Source organism: Megascapheus bottae, chromosome 2 (genome assembly GCF_031878675.1).
Source record: "Megascapheus bottae isolate mThoBot1 chromosome 2, mThoBot2.hap1, whole genome shotgun sequence".
NCBI lineage: Eukaryota > Metazoa > Chordata > Mammalia > Rodentia > Geomyidae > Megascapheus > Megascapheus bottae.
In genome coordinates this window covers 13779101-13798532 of record NC_143510.1, presented here as the reverse complement: position 1 = coordinate 13798532, position 19432 = coordinate 13779101, and the positions used below count along the sequence as shown (strand labels likewise).

At 44.5% G+C, this 19432-nt stretch overlaps 1 protein-coding gene across 2 annotated transcripts in view; it reads left to right on the top strand.

The window, feature by feature from the left end:
- Arhgef3 (Rho guanine nucleotide exchange factor 3) overlaps positions 1–19432 on the top strand; it is a 289317-nt gene that overhangs the window by 107572 nt on the left and 162313 nt on the right. Inside the window, exon 1 of one of the 2 annotated variants that reach the window (XM_090320709.1) lies at positions 5778–5948. The exons of the other annotated variant lie outside the window; for it this stretch is intronic. Coding sequence (XP_090176835.1) covers positions 5787–5948 — 162 coding nt within the window. The 5' untranslated portion in view covers positions 5778–5786. Of the gene's footprint in view, positions 1–5777; positions 5949–19432 lie in introns of those variants that run through there. 2 annotated transcript variants of the gene reach the window in all.

The following is a 19432-nucleotide window of genomic DNA, read 5'->3' as shown; positions in this document are numbered from 1 at the left end:
CTCTTCAGCTCAAGGCTACCATCCTACCCTTGTGCCACAGCCCCACTTCTCATTTTTTTAGAGATTAATTGGAGATAAGAGTCTCTTGGCTTTGTATTGCCCGGGCTGGCTTTGAACCTTGATCCTCAGATCTCAGCCCTCTGAGTAGGTAGGATTACAGACATGAGCCACTGCGCCCAGCTACAAATAACTTTTTTTTGTTGTTATTTGTTTTTGTTGATCATGGGGCTTGATCTGTGGGCCTGGGCTCTGTCCCTGAACTCTTCAGCTTAAAGCTAGTGCTCTACCATGTTGAGCCACAGCACCACTTCTGGTTTTCTGGTGGTTCATTGGAGATAAGTCTTATGGACTTTTGTGCTGGGGCTGGCTTTGAACCGTGAACCTCAGACCTGGGTAGCTAGGATTACAGTTGTGAGCCACCGGCACCTGACTAAGTCCAGATGATTTTAAGGCCCACTGTGGAACAATTGTAAGGATCAAAGGTGTAGTAGGGCACACTGGTAATCCTACCTATTTGGGAAGTAAAGGCAAGAATATCACCGTGTAAAGCAACTCCCAGTCAAAGTCAGCCAGAGACTCTTAAGTAGTAGAGTTTGGCTTAAGTAGAAGAGCACATATCTTAACAAGCTGGAGGCTTTGAGTTTTTTTTTTTAAGTGGTTTTTGCTGGGCACGGTGTAATTATAGCTACTCAGGAGGCTGAGATCTGAGGATGGCGGTTCAAAGCCAGCCTAGGCACTAAAAAGTCTGTGAGACTCTTATCTCCAATTAATCACCAGAAAAACCAGAAGTGGTGCTGTGGCTCAAGGGGTAGGACCATAGCCTTGAGCTGGAGAGCTTAGGGACAGTGCCCAGGCCCAGAGTTCAAGTCCCATAACCCCCTCCCCGCCACACAAAGTGTTTTTTGGGTTTTTTTTTTTTTTTTGCCAGTCCTGAACTCAGGGTCTGAGCACTGTCCTTGGGCTTTCTCGAGGCTGGAGTGCTACCATTTGAGCCACAGCACCACTTCGAGCTTTTTCTATGTATGTGGTACTGAAGAATCTAACCCACGTCTTTGTGCATACTAGGCAAGCACTCCACCAGAAGGCCAAACTCCTGGCAGAGAATTTAAAGCAAGGAATTAGTAGCTCATGCCTGTAATCCTTGGTACTCAAGAGGCTGAGATCATGATTTGAAGCCAGTCTGGATAAAAAGGTCTCTGAGACTCTTATTTTCCAATTAACCAGCAGAAAGCTGGAGGGGGAGACCTACCTCAAGTTCCATCCTTGAGCAAAAGGGCAAAGCAAGAACACGAGGCCCTAAATCGAGCACCAGTGGCTCATGTTTGTAATTCTAGCTACTCAGAAGGCTGAGATCTGAGGATCACAGTTCAAAGCCAGCCAGGCACAAGCACAAAAGTCCCCAATTAAACCCCTAGAAAACCAGAACAGGTGCTGGGCCCAAAACCGTAGAGCATTAGCTTTGAGCTGAAGAGCTCAGGGGATAGTGCTCAGGCTGAGTTCAAGTCCCATGAATCACATACACGCACACGCGTGCACACACATATACACACAGAGATGAGGTGCTGAGTTCAAGCCCCAGTACAGAGACCAAAGGAGCTAGGGATGTACTGCAATGGACACATCTTCTTGCAGTGGCTGGTTTTGTAATAAAGACTCCTGGTTTGACCTCTCCAAAAAAAAAAAAAAAAGAGCTAGGGAGGGAGGGGGGAAGGGAATGTGTAGCCTGATGATGTGTTAACATCTGCTCACAGGTGCACTTCCATCATGAGCTGTTAAATGCTCAGGGCTAGCAGAGGCAAAGTAACATTTGGAGCACGTCCTTTGCTTGTGTTTGTACACCATCCACAGGGCAGGGGCGGAATGGTTTGTTTCTTTCACCCAGCTAGTGTGTTCTGCATTAAGAGGTTGAGCGTGAGCAGGTACATGACATGGACACATGCCCTCGGTGTTCTGTGGGAGGTTCAGTGGTTGAACAGTGTTACTGTTTATGTTTTAGAAGTGGAAAAGATGTTATTGTCCTAAGACCATGGGGACACTAAGTTACATTTAACCAATTTTATTGTCAGCAAGCTGACAAGGCTGTGCCTTTTGGGCTGGGCACAATGCTTGTCTTTGTGCAAAGCAGGCTATCTTTATAACACATAGCCTGGGCCGGGGTTTGCTGATTGCAACAGTTGTGGTTAGGTCTGGGTGGTAGGCATTCCGCTTCAGTAGCTGGAGGCTATCAGGCTCAGGAGTTAACCATTGTGGCCAGGCCTGGTCTGACCATCTGATTTCAGGGAAAGGGCTGAGGACCTAAGATGGAGGTGGTTAAGTCAAAATGGAAGGGGAGACACTGACATTTTCCCCTTTATTGTTAATAGGTACGGATATCTCAGTGGGAACATGGGTGATGGTGATTTCTTCTGAAACTACTTCCTGCTGGAAAGTGGAGGATAATCAATATGGGTTTTCCCTGAGTGGCTGTTCAGCCCGGTACCATCCAAGAAGCACTTGGTTGACGGTCTGATTCATAAAGATCTTCATGCTCTTGATGAGAATATTAGATACCTAAATAGGCAAGGCATAATTAATAAAAGGCAAAAAATTGCTACTAGTACCCCCCCAAAAGGCACAAACCAGGTGATGATTGATCCCCCAAAGGGGCTATCATCAAGGTGTTACTTGCCCTGGGTGGGGTTCTCTGGCTCCTCAATGACTCAGGGAAAGCTGGGCACTATCCCTTAGCATTTTTTTTCTCAAAGCTGGTGCTTAACAACAGCTCCACCTCTGGCTTCTTTGGTGATTAGTTGGCCATCAGGATTTCACAAACTTTCCTATCTGGGCTGGCTTCAAACCTTTATCTTCCGATCTCAACCTCCTGAGTAAAGATTACAGGTGTGAACCACCAGCAGCTAGCTTTCAGGGTTCTCTTGATGGAAGTAGAATGTCTGGTCACCCTGGGCCCAAATGAGCAAGAGCCTAGCAAAACAAATGTTCTTAGTGGTACCCAGAACTGGTGGGCCTCTGCTTTCGGAGGCCATTTAAGTCTGTGAGCTTATGTCTAGATCTGGCTTTAACCTGTACCTTTCTCAATTTATACTGTTCTGTGTGGTTTGACTATATTATGATGACACTATATAACTTTAGATATTCAAAAAACCCAGGAAGAAAACGTATTTGAATGGTTTTCTTTTTTCTTTTTCTTTTTTTTTTTTGGTCTTAAACAAAGACAGCTGTTTATGAACTCTCATTTTGAGGCTTCCATTGAACTTTGCAAACTAGGAGCTTCTTAGTGCTGAAATTTTCCTCTTAGGGGGTTGTCTAGAAGGACTAATTTCATTGCTGAAGTTCTTGTTTCTGGTCGGAGTGGTAGTGGTGGCAAGGGAAATGTCTGTGCCCCTGCTTTTCCTTCCTTTCTGTAGATTGTGCTGCTGTCCCCTGCCCAGCCATCTGCTGGCTCCCCTCCCCATTTCCTCCCTCATCCATTGCTCCCTACCCCAAACCCAACTGAAGTCTCAGCTCTGCCACTAAGTGCTGCAGCCCACGGCTTTCACTTCCTCTTTGCCCTGTTCACAGGCAGCAGCTGACACCTAGGTTGAATCATTCTAGGATTTATTGCGGTGAATGTACCCTCTCTTTCCAGAAAAGAAACAAGCTCTAGTGTGCTCTGCTCATCTCATATTTCCTTTGGTGCTCACCAAGTAAGGCTGGCATTAGGGAAACCTTCCAGGGGTCCCCAGGTGACTGGCATTCTTCGTTAGCTCAGCTGTCAGCAAGGCTGGCTGATCTCAGGTACAAATAAATGTAGGGCTCCCTGTGTAGATGAGAAACTGCCTCTTGTCCTCTTGCTCTTTCCCTGCCAGTGTGCAACCCCACTTGTTTTGTAGGGTCTCAACTTAGGGAAATAGGGAATGCCAAGGATGTTCTGAAACCAGCCTACCTAATTGTTGGCTGATGGACACACATTGTTAAAAACTGGTCACACAGATGCTTAGCCTGCAGTATTTTTATAGTGATTTCACTTCCGTCTTTCCTCAACAGGTGTGAGTTTTCATAGTCCTTGAAGTAAGAGCCAAGCTTTTCAGACCTCTACCAAAGCATTTGTATTACTTACCTGTGTTTGCGCGTGCACGTGTGTGTGTGTGTGTGTGTGTGTGTGTGTGTGTGTGTGTGTGTTATGTGTCCTAGGGATTGAACTATGCCTGAGCTTTTTTTTTCCTCCAGGCTACCAGTCTACCACCTGAGCCATAGTGCTACTTCGGTCTAGTTAATTAAAAGAGTCACAGGTTTTCCTTCCCAGGCCAGCTTTGAGCCATGCTCTCAGTCTTCTGAGTAGCTAGGATTACAGGTGTGAGCCACTGGCACCTGGATGACATTATTTACTTTTGAAGCACCTCCTCATTATGACCTAGCCTGCTCCTCTGCCTCCTAGCACTCGTCAGTGCTGCCCCTGCATCTCTTAGTCTGCATCTCAGCCTGTGTCCCTGTAGAAAACACATTCAATAGGCACAGTTAATTCTTGATTCCCTTAATATTTGTTTGCAAATTCCAAGAAGTATGAATGGGGGGGCCTGCTCTCTTATCACTCTAAGTCAAGCAGTGCACTGGCTTTTCTTCTGTTAGGCCAAAAGTTCGCTGTCCCAGTGGATCTGCTCATGTGTTGGGTTTTGACCTTAGTCAGGGTTGAGGCTGAGGCTGCCTTCTGAAATCGGTGCATTTGTAAGAAAGCCTGGGAAAGCCCAGGCAGAATCTCTGCAAATAAATGTTCAATTAAAAAAGATTTTTGGCAAGCCAGGTGCGGTGGCTCACGCCTGTAATCTTAGCTACTCAGGAAGCTGAGATCTGAGGATCAAGGTTCAAAGCCAACCCCGGGCACAAAAGAACCTGAGACTCTTATCTCCAATTAACCCCTAGAAAACGGGAAGTGAGGCTTGGCTTTAGGGTAGAGCAGTAACCTTGAGCTGAAGAGCTTAGGGGCAGCGCCCAGGCAAACTAAATTCTACCTCATTAGAGAAGTAAACAAAAAGGAATCATTAAAAATCTAGGATGGATTGGGATCTCTTTGAACTTGAGAGCCTCAGCCACTGTGCTGGGAGATTGTAGTGTTTTATTTTTGGTTTTTGTTTTTTTCTGTAGGAGAGGATTGGACTCCAGCATAGTTTTTAATCCCCTGATAAGGGGCTCATCGTGATGAGAACGCCAATCTATGAAATGAGAACATTATTTTTATAGTCTGAGGAGAGCAGGATAGTCTCTTGTGCTCTTGGACAAAAGTCAAAGGGAAGGTTTCCAGAAGTAGTTATTTTGAAAGGGCTCTGGAGGGAAAATGCCAGATTTGCGTAAGGAAAAAAAAAAAAAGGAACGGATGGGTGTGTAGTTGCTTTGAAATTAGACTCAGTGTGTGCTCTATATCCTGGGCAGAGCAAAGCTGAAGGGGACCATTGATTCCTATTCACTGTCACCCTCTTGTCCCATCTCATAGTGATATCCTCTTGACTGTCTGTCCACCTCCACCCTCCCATCCCCCCACTAATCCCCAGGGGAGGCAGCACATCCCCTAGAGCTGTAGGACACCCACCCTGGTGTTAGGTGGGGACCCAGTGAGTATTGTTTGCCTCTTATACGCTGAGGATTGTCAGCCAGATCTGAAAGTCTACTAGACCTTTCTTTGAATGCCAGAAGGCCAAGCATGCAGTGAAGAGAGCAGCTGTCCCAGGCAGGCAGTGAGGTGGATAGCCCTGGGCTGGTACAGCTCTCTGCTTGCTTCTGACATTCGTAACTGATGGCCCCTGTCACTTCCTGTCATGCAGCCCAAGTGGTGGGGAGGAGTTCCTTCAGGGAAACCATGCTCAGCACTGCTCAGAGAATCCCCTCGGCAAGGCTTCCCCACGGTTAGGGCCTGGGATTCCGGGTGGATGAGCTCGGAGTGCCCCACGGTGTGGTGCTGCTTCTCTGTCCACACGCAGGTAAGCTGGCTGTGGTCCCTAGGGTGGATGTTCTCAGCCCCTACTCGAGCTTCTGCTCGTGCCAGGAGCTGGGGTGTGGGCGGGCACAGCGTTCCTTTACCACTCAAGGAACAGCAGGAATGATGGAGCCAGATTCTGGCTTCATCTTTCTAAGAATCAGGAAGGAATTTGTGGTTGTGCTGAATACTAGTGTTGTGTGTGGTTGTAGTGGCCACACTACTGGTTGTTGTCAGAGAGTCCTCTGCCATCTGTGATTGGAGGAAAGGAAGAGAGTGGGCTGAGTATTCTGTGCTCCATGATGCTAGCAGTTCACTTTTTTGTTTGGCCAGTTCTAGGGCTTGAATTCAGGGCCTGGGTACTGTCCCTGAGCCTTTTTGTGCTCAAGGCTAGCACTCTACCACTTGAGCCACAGTGCCCCTTCTGGCCTTTTCTGTGTATGTGGTACTGGGGAATTGAACCAGAGCATCATGCATGCAAGGCATGCACTCTACCACAGCCACCCAGCCCCACTTTTATTTTTTTAAACAAAAGGAAGAAAAAGTGGAGAGAAGTGTGTATCTGTCTTGTACTTTGATGTTACTTATTCATAAAGTGGATTTCAAGGGTCATTTTTCTTTTTTTGAATTGGAAGGTGGCTAAAGTTGCTTTTGAAAGCTCATTACTCTTAGCGCGACTCTTTGCTAGGCTTCTCTAGTGTCCAGAGTTGTCATGACAAGGAAGATGAATTAGATACTCATCTCATGCAGAGCCTTGGAGCGTGGTTTGGGTTATTTGGGGAGACATGGCTGGGAATGTTTCATTTCTGTGAGGTGACATGCCAGTAAGAGTTCTATAGCTTATTCTCCTTCTGTCCCTTTTATTTACTACGTATATTTGGGGATAGGCATGGGTGTTTTGAATATAAAAGGAAATATCGGTACTTTTTCTATTCTGCTCATCAAAATTATGTTTCTAAGATTTTGGTTTTGCAGTTATAGTTCACATTCTTTCCCATGATCCTTTACACACAGACTTTAAAAAGATGGTTTTTATTGTGGTAAAATACATTGAACTTAAATTTGCCATCTTATCCATTTTCAGTCATATGATTCAGTGATATTAAATACGTTTGTAATATTGTATAATTATCCCAATATCCATCTCCTAGCTCTTTGTTTAGTAAAACTGAAACTCTGCACCCATTGAACAGTAACTTGAAGTAGCTTCCACAGGCTGAGGAAACATATCTGTCTTTTAGCTACTGGCTTATTTCATTTAGCATAATGCCTTCAGAGTTCATCCATGTTGTAGCATGCATCAGAATTTCCCTTCCTTTGGCAGAATTATATTCTGATTTATTATACAGCACGTTTTACTTATCCATCCACTTGTCAATGTATCCTTGACTTGCTTACGTGTTTTAGCAATGTGAATAATGGATATACAAACATGGATATACAAATATCATTGTGTGTGTGCACACACACGCTGGTATTGGGGCTTTTACTCAGGGTTTCAGATTCTCACATGGCTTTTTCATCAGGTTGGTCACTCTACCATTTGAGCCACAGCTCCAGCTTTTTGATGTTTAATTAGAGATAAGAGTATAACGGGCTTTTCTTCTTGGTCTGCCTTTGAACTGTCATCCTCAGATCAAGTCTCCTGAGTAGCTAAAGATTACAAATGTGAGCCAGATAATCTTTTGAGACTCAGCTTTTAATTTGGGTGTGGAGGTTATATATCCCAAAATGGAATTGCTGGAATATAATTTTTAACTTTGGAAGAACTCCCCAGCATTTGTGCTGTTTTACAGTTCATGGGAGTTCCAGTTTCTGGTAAAAGTTCATGAGAGTTCCAGTTTCTCCACACCTTGTCAACACTTATAATTTTCTGGGCTTTTTGCTTGTAACTCACCTGTGGGTGTGACGCATTGTCACAGTGTAGGGCTTTGGATGGCTAATCTGCAATGATTAGTGGTGTCAGACATCTTTCCAGGTGTGTGTTGGCCATTTATATATGTCTTCTTTAGAGAAATGCCTGTCTGAGTCTTTTGTCATGTTTTGAATCAGGTTGTTTGTCTTTAGTTTCTTTTAAGAATTCTCTTTATATTCTGGATATTTATCCCTTATTTGATAGGCAGACATTTTCTCTCAGTCTTGGGTTTTGTTTTTCTTTTGTTGCTATTGGATAGACATAGATCTTTAATCCTCTCCTGTGACTTGAGTAATGTCAGCCTTTCGTATTCTCCCACCCAACGTACCCATCTATTTGCTCACTTGATGAACCTTTAAGATAGGAACTTAAAGCCAGCTGTGGTGTCTCAAGGGGTACAATGGTAGCCTGGAGCTGAAGAGCTCAGGGCAGCACCCAGGCCCAGAGTTCAAGCCCCACGACTGACCAAAAAAAAAAAAAGGTTGGTTTCAAGTGAGAGAGTACAATGTTAATAATAATGTAATACAGTGGTAGCTTATGTTTATTTAGATGCTTATAGTTCTGAGCACTTTTCTCACATTTGCTTTTTTTTTTTGCTATACTAGGGTTTGTTTTGTTTTTGTGTTTTTGTGCTGGTAACTGAGGTTTGAATCAGAGCCTTATGCTTTCTTTTAGCTTTTTCACTCAAGGTTGGTGAGCTACAATTTGAGCCATGCCTCCAGTTCCTGAACAGGAAGGTTTTGCACTTGCTGGGTACTCTACCACTTGGGCCATGTCCCCTAATCGTTTTTGTTTCCCTTATTTTTTGAATAGATGTCACTTTTATGCCCAGGCAAGCCTGAAGTATGAGCCTCCTGTTCATGTTCTCCAAATACCTAGGATGACAGGCATATACCCATGTGTTCAGCTTTTTGGTTGAGAGAGGCTTTCTTCCTTTCTCTCTCTTTCTCCCTCCCTCTCTTTCTTTTCCTCTTCCTCCTCTTTCTTTCTTTCTTTCTTTCTTTTCTTTCTTTCTTTCTTTCTTTCTTTCTTTCTTTCTTTCTTTCTTTCTTTCTTTCTTTCTTTCTTTCTTTCTTTCTTTCTTTCTTTTTCCCTGGAGTATGAACTCAGGGCCTGGTGATGTGCCTTAGAATTAGCACTCTACCACTGTGTGCCATATTGCTAATTCTAGTTTTTGAGTAGTTCATTGGAGATGAGAGTCTTACGGATTTTCCTGACTTCAACCACAGTCTTCGGATCTCAGCCTCCTAAGTAGCTAGGATTATAGGCAGGAGTCACCAGCACCAGCCTAGGCTTCCTAGGTTGGCCTCATTTATTGAGCCTTTCAATCTCCATCTCCTGAGTAAGGAGAATTACAGGTGTGAGCCATTGCACCCAGCTAGCTTATGAAATTCTTAACAGCATATAAGGATGGGTTATTGTTGTCCCCATTTTGCAGATAGTGAAACTGAGATATAGAGAAGCTAATTTGCTCAAGGTCACCTAACTGGCAACATGGTTCCAGAAATAACATCCCTAACCAGTAGGGGCTATGTGATGGTTTTATTCAGAGCTCCTTTTAGGTCTCCTACCTTCTGCATCTGAGGAACAGCTCCTTTTGGTAAGTGTTGAGTGTGTTTCAGTTAGCATCTAACTTAGTGATACCCATGACAAAGTCATTTCCTACTTGGACTTAGTTGCCCTGCTAATCAAATGGCTATGTCTCTAATCTCATTTCAGCTCTGATAGAGGTATCTGTGGTAATGAAAATACTTTATGTGAAAAGTAAAATCTAGTAAGATCAGATGATTCAACAAAGTGTAATTAAACACACATTTCCAAAGACATCTTGAATTCAATGAATTTGACTAGCTGGTTACTGACTCTGGCTCTTGGAAATGTATTATTGAGTGAGTTTGGAAACATGGGCTCTGAGTCTCCAAAAAAAAGGGTATGGGGAAATCAGAGGGTTAGATGTGGGAGGGAGAAGAGGGGAAAGAGAAGGAACCCTTTAAAAATTCTCATGTTCATTTCAGGTGCTGGTGGCTCACACTTATATTCATAACTACTCAAGAGGTTGAGATCTGAGAATAGCAGTTTGAAGCCAGCCTGGGAAGGAAAATTTGAAGTCTCATCTCCAGTTAACCTCCAAAATGCCAGAGATGGAGCTGTGGTTCACATGGTAGAGCTCTAGCTTTGAGCACAAAAGTGAGGATGGTGCCCAATCCCTGAGTTCAAGCCCCAGAACTGTCAAACACACTCTCCCTCTCCCTTTCTCTCTCTCTGTCTCCCCTTCCCCCCACACCCCGGTTCTCATCTTCTTAGATCTGGTTAGAGTAGTTCTGTATCTATGGAAACAGCAGAAGTTGATAGTTAAGAGCCTGAAGTTTAGAACCAGATAGGTTGTAACCAGCCATGCAATCCAAGGTGTGTTATCAGACCTCTCTGAATCCTCTTTTCTGCTCTGAGCTGGGATAATAAGCAGTGCCCAGCTGTGGGGTTGTCATGCAGAATGACTGAAGTCACTCAGGACAGTGCCTGTCAGAGTTCGTACTCTGAGCCCATGCCATCGTACAGGCTGGTGGGCTATTAGTGAAACTCATCCATCCATTGTGTGGAAGTTCAGGGACCACAGAGGTGCAAAACACTTATGTCCTGAGAAAACTTGGGTCTGGTTTGCTGTTGTGGAGGGAAAGAAGCAGTGTCTTTCTGTAAAGTTCCCAGCTCAGCTGGGTTGTCACAGCTTACCCAGGACTCACATTGGAGCTAGGAGAGGTTAGATGATTCAAAGCAGACCCCAAGAAAGCCTCTGGCCATAGAATGCTCACATGTGTGACTCACAAGGGACAAAGGTCAGGGTGGTGGTTCTGGCTGGGACAGAAACAATGGGGACTTTGGGATCTAAATATAACCAATGTGGATGTCACTTAAAATCAGTTCCTGGTGCCGGCTGGGTGGGCAGCTCTCCTGGGAAGTGCTCAGGAAGCAGTGTTACTCCATACATTATCTGCCCTCTTTTCTGAATAACTCCATTTTTCTAATTTCTCCATATTCTTCACATGCCACTGAAGCCTGGCTGTCTGGCTTGTTTGGGCATCTTGTCCCTGCTTGTCTTGTGGGTTGCTCATCTTCCTCTTTGCCATGGAATGTCTACTTCTGCCTCACACTGCTCTTTGTGGAGCAAACAGTGAGAGTCAAAAGTTTGGGATCCAATTTCTGGGTTCTGCAGTTAACCTTGGGTGACGCTGACCTCCTGGAACCAGGTTCTCCATCCAAGGACAAGAGACACAGCCATTAAGAACCTGGAACCAGGGCCCGGAGTTTGGCCTAGTGGTAGAGTGCTTGCCTAGCATGCACGAAGACCTGGGTTCGATTCCTCGGTACCACATACATAGAAAAAAGCCAGAAATGGTGCTGAGGCTCAAGTGGAAGAGCTCTAACCTTGAGAAAATCCAAGGACAGTGCTCAGGCCCTGAGCTCAAGCCCACGACTGGCCAAAAAAAAAAAAAAAGAAAAAAAAAAGAACCTGGAACCAGGTATGAGTGGCCTGTAATTGTAGCTACTCAGGAGACTGAGATCTGAGGGTCACAGTTCAAGGCCAGCCTGGGCAGGAAATTCCATGAAACTCTTTATCTCCAGTTAGCCATTAGAAAACCAGAAGTGGTACTGTAGCTCACAGTGGTAGAGTTTTAGCCTTGAGTGAAAAAGTCCAAGACCTGAGTTAAAAAAAAGTCCACGACTAAGTTTAAAAAAAAAAAGTAGAAAAAGAACCTGAAGCCAGGTACCTGTGGCTCATGTCTACAATCCTAGCTGTGCAGGAAGCTGAGATCTAAGGACTGCAGTTCAAAGAAAAATCCATGAGAGGCTGGGAATGGGGTTTAGTGGTAGAGTACATGCATGAAGCCTTGGGTTAAATTCCTAGTACCACATATACAGAAAAAGCCAAAAGTGGTGTTGTGGCTCAAGTAGTAGAGTGCTAGCCTTGAGCAAAAGAAGCTCAGGGACGGTGCCCAGGTCCCCAGTTTAAGTCCCAGGACTGGCAAAGAAAAGGAAAGAAAGAAAGAAAGAAAGAAAGAAAGAAAGAAAGAAAGAAAGAAAGAAAGAAAGAAAGAAAGAAAGAAAGAAAAGAAAGGTACCCAAGACTCTTATTTCTAATTAATGACCAGAAAACTGGAAGAAGAGCTATGGTTCAATCAGTAGAGTGCCAACATAGATTGAAAAAGAGGATATTGCCTAGGGCCTGAGTTTGATCTCTAGTACTAGAGGGGGGACGTGGGGGGGGGTTGAATTCAACAGGGGGCCCTAGCTTCAAACTCCAGCACATCAAGAAATTAAAAACAAATAGATAAAATGGAATTGAGTCTGTGAAGTCTTCAAACAGAGCCCCTTGTTGTTCCCAGTTCTTCTCGTGGTGGTTTATAGGACAGAGAGACCTGCAGTAAACCCCTTGCTCTTTGTGTGTACTGATTTTTCATCACTGCCTCCCAAGCACACTCTTGGTTCATTCTCACTGTTAATTTCAGTTGGCTGCTTTTTTCTTTTTTTGGGGCCAGTCCTGGGCCTTGAACTCAGGACCTAGACACTGTCCTTGGACACTTTTTGCTCAAGGCTAGCGCCCTACCACTTGAACCACAGTGCCACTTCCAGCTTTTTCTGTGTATGTGGTACCAAAGAATTATACCCAGGGCTTCATGCATGCTAGGCGAGCACTCTACCACTAGGCCAAACTTGCGGCTCTGATTGGCTGCTTTTTTGTTTGTTTGGTTTTGTTTTTAGACACAGGTTGGGTCTGTTTTCTAAAATGCATTCTAATGAAAGCATATGGTTTTACTTGTCATGATCTGAGATGAGTTTATGTTATACCATGATGTAATAATGCCCCTTCCATCACTTGGGAGGCTAGAGAATCTGTGGCTTTGGGTCCCTGAGACTCAGCTGTTGCCTGCTCTGTTCTGACCTCTGCTCCTTCCATAGGAATGAACAGCAACCCTCGTCCTTAAATTCACCAGGCCTCATCTGAGAATTAGCTTTGTGCCTGACTCTGCACCAAGGGCCCACATGGCCAAAGTACATGTATCTATAGTCTATGCTATCTTTTTTGCAATGGCTCGCTACTAGCCTGGAGAGGAAGTGGCAAGAAAGCCACAGAATGACCCACTATCTGAAATCTCAACCCTGTGAGAAGTGAGAGAGGCCAGGATTGCACCTTGCCTTCTGTCTCTTCATGTGGATAAAAGAGGTTCTTCTCAACCAGTTTTCATAGCGCAACAACCACACAGACCCAAGCTGTGCTTGCAGTAGTGCTAGAAGGGTAGGGAGTATCTGCCCCACTTGGGGTCACATGTGGTTCTTCTCTTGTGAATGTCAGAAGATCCAGAGGGGCAAGCATAAGCACACAGCCAAGGCCTGGAATTGGTATTATCTCTCCCGCCCATATGGTAATGGCCAGAGAAAGTTACAGGCCCACACTAATTACCAGCCCTCTGTCCCCTAGAGGTTCTGTGCATCCTCGAGTGTACAATCACAAGCAACTGGCCTTTCTGAAAAGTTTCAGCTCTGATAAGTTCCTGTGTCCCTCTCTTAAGAAATCAATGCAGTGAAGACATGTTTTTGTGCATTTGGATTCCAGTGTTAGGTTTGAGGTCTTAACTCATAACTGAGACAGTGAGGAAGAAGATGGGCATGTGGGAAGGGCCCATAGCGTTTTCCCATTGAAGAACTAGGAAAGCATGTATTACTTAGTTGCTTTAGTGATAGATTATATGAAACAGATTCAGGGAGGCCAGTCCACTTGTTCAAAGACACACAACTCACCATAGTAATAATAAAATTCATGTTTTCTCCCGAGCAGATGATCTGTGCTCAGGCATAATTCTGTCTTCTCGCTTTCATTTTTAGTATACCGTCCTTTTTATGTTATGGCTCCTGTTGCAACATTTGAGTTTTCTTGAACCTCCTATCTCAAGCAAAAGATGTACATGCCAGAAATATGGGTGTCATGTCTTGGGTAGAGCCCAACGTCTCCCCTTTCCACTGTGTCCCTCAGTTCTTACCCTGAACTGTGCATAGAGATGACTTTCTGAGGACATTGGTGCTGAAACCAGGTCAAGCCCAGGGTGTAAGGTGGAGTGGGAACAGATCGGGAGGCATTGTTCTGGCAGAGTCCTGGAAATCTTAACGCAGGCCATTCTTCTATTCTTAGTTTCCAAGGCACTTTGTTCTCTGATGCCTTGTTTTTGCAGCCACCAGGAAATCAGCCCCTGCTTGGGGTCAGCGATGCCACTGCTTCCTGTCTGTGACTGCCCAGGTGGCCGCCCATGTGCTGGCCTCATTCCAGGGCTGGTCCTTTGTCACCAGAATGGTGACAGACCTCCCTTTTTGTGGGGCCCAGCCTCTGTGTGGGGTGGGGCTGGGTAGGGATAAAAAAGAGACCCCATGAGTCTATTTTTCTTTGTATTAATATTAATTGCAGTTCTTTTTTTTTTTTTTTTTTTGGTGGGACTTGAACTCTGAGACTGGGCATTGTTCCTGCTCTATTCAGCTCAAGGCTACCGCTTTACCCCTTGAGCCATAGTGCCACTTTCAGTTTTCTAGTGGTTAATTGGAGATAAGAGTCTCCCAGACTTTTTAGTGCCCAGGCTGGCTTTGAACCTCGATCCTCAGATCTCAGCCTCCTGAGTAGCTGGGATTACAGATGTGAGCCACTGAACCCAGCTTTAAGTGCATATCTTAAAGGTTCATCAAGTGAGCAAATAGATGGGTATGTGGGATGGGAGAAAACGAAAGGCTGGCATTACTCAAGTCACAGGAGAGGATTAAAGATCCATGTCTATCCACACACCTGGCTAGTTTTTCTGTTTAAAAAAGAAAAATCCTGCTGGGGTCTGGTTGCTCACACTTGTGTAATCCTAGCTACTCAGGAGTCTAAGCTCTGAGGATCATGGTTCCAAGCAAGCCTGTGCAGAAAAGTCTGTGAGACTCTTATCTCCAGTTAAACAGCAAAAACCTAAAAAGGAGGTTAAGTGATAAAGCAACCAGATGACCAAAAAGCTAAGGGAGAGTACCCTGGCCATGATTTCAAACCCCCCCCCCCAAAAAAAAAGAAAAAGAGAAAAGGAAAGAAAGAAGGAAAGAAAAAAGCTAAAATCCAGGTGTTTTCAGAGCTCTGTTTTCAGGAATCGTATTGTCCAGTAGGAATAGAATTTCCTAGTGACCACATTGGAAAAAATAAAGAGAAATAAATGAGAATGATTATAGTAATCTATTGTATATCCTAACATTTCACCATGTAAGGTCTATTCTCATATCTTCTCCAGGACTGGCCACTCTGTGAGTGCCTGGTAGACATTGTGGCTTGTGATAGCCACAGGTAGTGCTGAACAGACTGCTGGGGACTTGCCAAGATGGCGGGGTGCTTCGTGTCTTCCCCTTCCAGGACAAAGGCTTTTAGCCACAGGCGACAGTGAGCACTTAAGGAGTGGCCAGGGCTGCTGAGGAACCAGACCTTGTCTTTAATTTTACTTAATTTACTGGGGTTTAGTTCACTAGAATGTGAATTTAAAACAGATTCATGTACCTAGATACATCATCTTGGAAAGTGCAGCACTAGAGAGTTGATTTGGTATCTTGAAAAGATACCAACTTCATCTTAACCACTGTATCATTTTTCACCTGTAGTATTTGCAGAAAATTTTAAAGTTAGATTACAGAACCCTTCTAGGCTGGCTAGCAGGAGTACACCTTGGAGGAAGCTTTACCAAAGACAATTTGTCAGTGTTGATTATATTCCATTCCATTTCTGGGTATTAGTCTGCAGATTCTCTTGTGCACATGCATGGGATCATATAAGGACATTTGCAGCCAGAAAACCATGACTTACGCCTATGATCCTAGCTACTCAGGAGGCTGAGATCTGAAGATCGAGGTTCAAAGTCATCCTGGCACAAAAATCCTCAAGACTTTTATTTCCAGTTAACCAACAAAAAGTTGCCGCTAAGGCCAAAGTTTAAGCTCTGTTACAACAAATAAATAAGTGACATTTTCTGCAGCAAAAGATTAGAAACTACATGCAAACCCTGTAATTGGGCAGCCTAGATCAATATATTATCGCAATTTTTTAAAAATGTACTTTGCATCTATTAAAAAATGAAGCTATTTTTTGTTGGATGACCTGGGAAGTGTTCCAAGATATTGTGTATCTTGTTTTCCAAGACACAATGTTAAACAGTGGAAGCAGGATGCTTACTACGCTGTTGTTTGGGTGAAATGTTGAGGCCTGCTCTGGAGGAATGTAGAACTGGTCAGTGGTTACTTCTAGGAGAGGAGGGGGTGGTAGGCACAGGAAAGAGGGGCACTGCCCTTTTGGAATTAAATCCTGTCCATTTGTATGATCTATTCAAAAATAAAGTATCTGAAAAGCAAACCCAGAAAACTCTAAGGGATAGATTAACTCAGCCCTTCTTAGAGTTGGAGATCTTTGGACTCGTGTAAAAGAAGCAGAAGAGTTCTGGCAGGTGGAAGGTCAAGACCAAGACCTGTTCTACAGGTTCAGTCATAACATAGCATAAAGCAGGGCAGTTGTGGAGTTTGGACATGCATGAGACTGGCTAAATGATGTTTAGCTTCACTATATTTGGCTCCTTTTTTTTTTTTTTGGCCAGTCCTGGGGCTTGAACTCAGGGCCTGGGCACTGTCCTTGGACTCTTTTCATTCAAGGCTAGCTCAGACATGTTAGCACATACCTTGAATACTAGCTTCCTACCAATGGCCATTACTGTGATTTCCAGTTCTTTGCTATTGTAAACATCCTGGCTAGAACTCTAAGCACTCATGCTAGCTTTTCCAAAAAGGCAGCTTGTTGTGCAGTGTGTCAGTCTTCAGCTTGCCCAGAAGTGAACCCCTTCTTCTCTAGGACTTCAAGTTTGCCAATCTAAGGGAGTACAATGACATCTTGCTTTAACCTCTTCCACCATGTCACTGTACCTTTACCCTCGCCCCCCCAATCTGGGAGGATAAGATGTCAAGTCGGACCTGGAGTCACTCCAGGAAAAGTCTTTTCCTTAAGGATATTCTCCCATCCCTCCATCCCTCCCTCCCTCTCTCTCTCCTTCTTCCTCTTCCTTTTCCTCCTCCTATTCTTCCTCTTCTTCTGTGTGTGTGTGTGTGTGTGTGTGTGTGTGTGTGTGTGTGTGTGTACAGAAGCAGACTGGTTTCCTAAGTGAGGAAGGAGTCAAAAACTGGAGTATTGCTGGGCACAGTGGCTCAATCCTATAATCCTAGTTACTCAAGAGGCTGAGATCTAAGGATCATGGTTCAAAGCCAGCCCAGGCACTTAAGACTGTGAGACTCTCATCTCCAATTAATCACTAGAAGATGGGAAGTCAGGCTATGGCTCAAGGGGTAGGGCAATAGCCTCCAGCTGAAGAGCTCAGAGACAGCACCCAGGCCCAGAGTTCAAGCTCCACAAAGCAAAACAAAACAAAAAACAAAAACTGGAATACTACTCTTCATTTTAGGTAGAAAGTTTCCGGTCAATTGTTTTTACAGTTTTGGCAGGAATTTGGGGTGCATGGCTCTTCATTGAGGATACTAAATTAGACCCAGTCTGAGGTGCCAAGCAGAGCCCTGAGGCCCACCTTCCCTGGGCTGCTTCAGTGCCTCTCCCTGGGCCAGGCCTCCCCACAGGCCGGAGTCAGGGCCCTGAGCCTGGGGCCTTGCTTTGGGAAGGGCTACCTGCTGGGTTTGTACTCTGGGTCTGTGTCTTCTTGTAACAGTTTGACAAAGGGCTCCATGTTTTTCCATTTTCCGGTCCCTACAGAGTCTATAACTAGTCTGGTCTCTGGCATGGTGTGTCACTTACAGTAAGACTAGGCATGACAGAGGACTGGACAGCTGCCTGGGCAGCCCTGGCCCTCTGTGCAGGGTCTGCACCCTACCAGCAGTCCCAAAGCTCTCTGGATAAAACGTTCATTTCTTTGCTTCTTGTATTTCTTTTTTTTTCTTTTTGCTTCCCTCTCTCTCTCCATTTGCACATACTGTCACAGAGTTCATCTTTGTCACTCTGTAAAATGTTTTTGTGACCCCAAATCACAGTGCATCTTCAGTAGCACCTGCCATGACAATTGAGCCCTCCCTCACATGTCACAGAGATCCTTTGCCTGTGCCACCTCTCAGATCGTGAACAGGTGCTGAATGAGGGTCTTTTTTTTTTTTTTTGCCAATCTTGGGTTTGGGCTCAGGGCCTGAGCACTGTCCCTGGATTTTCTCAAGGGTAAGGCTCTACCACTTGAGCCACAGTACCACTTCTGGCTTTTTGCTACATATGTGGTACTGAGGAATCGAACCTGGGTCTTCGTGCATGCCAGTCAAGCACTCTACCACTAGGCCAAATTCCCGGCCCATGAATGAGGGTCTTTTAAGTGACATGCTTTTGCATTTTAGTACTTACTGTAGGTGACTTCATTGTTTAAGTGGTCATTGAGTGTGGTGCTGAAATGCTACTAGTGTCAGAAGCAGTTTGATGCCTGGCTGAGAGAAGGATGTGTGTCAAATAGGCATGGGTTATGCATGAGTTCAGTGGTGCCGAACTAATTGAATGACTATATTAAATAAGGTGTCTGGAACAGAAACACATATAATGAAAGGTTGTGTGTTGATTGGTTGACCAAACTACATGGTTGACCAAACTACAGCAACCAGAAGTGATATTTTTAGGAGCAGTGGTTTTTATATTTACCAACTCCATGTTTATGGCAACTTTAGAGAAAAATAGCTAATATGAATAGGAAGAATCAGTGCCATATGAACCTGGGTCTTTTCCTCTCCCTTCCTCATTCTTCTTTTCTCTTTTCCCACTTTTAATTCCTTGCCATTTTGTTTTGCTTCCATTGGTCATTGGTCCTGCTTAATATTAGCTTTTTGGTCTTTAAGGACACCCACAGAAGTGTTGTGTGTGTATTTATCTATACTGGGATCAGAACTCAGTGCCTTGACATGGTCCTTAAGCTTTTTCACACAAGGTTGGTGCTCTTCCACTTGAGCCACAGCTCACTTCCAGTTTTTCAGTGGTTAATTAGAGATAAGAGTCTCATGAACTTTCCTACCTGGGTTGACTTCAAACCATGATCCTCAGATCTTAGCCCCTTGAATAGCTGAGTTCAAGCCTTAGGGCTGGCAAAAAGAAAAGAAAAAGACTGAGTAGCTAGGATTACAGGAGTCAGACATCGGTGCTTGGCCCATAAAGTTTGTTATTCATTCGTCTGTTTCTTCGAGCTACATCTGTGGGTAGCCAGGATCTTGGCAAACCCTTTTTCTAAACATTACATGTAGATGGGGTTATTATAGTCTGTGATTTTTGAGACAAGTAGAGGCCCTTGCACTTATTTGTAGAAAGTGTTTTCCAATTGCAGATTTCTGATCAATTTCCTCTCCCATTGACAGTACTCTCTTTGGCCATGTGTGCTAATTAAACATTAGAAGGAAGCTTTAGCTGTCATCTGTTCTGGTCCAGCCCCCTGAGATGGAGAAAGGGCAAGTGAAATGCCCAAGGTCACACTGGTAGTGCCAGGCCCTTAAATAAGAGATGACAAAGCAGG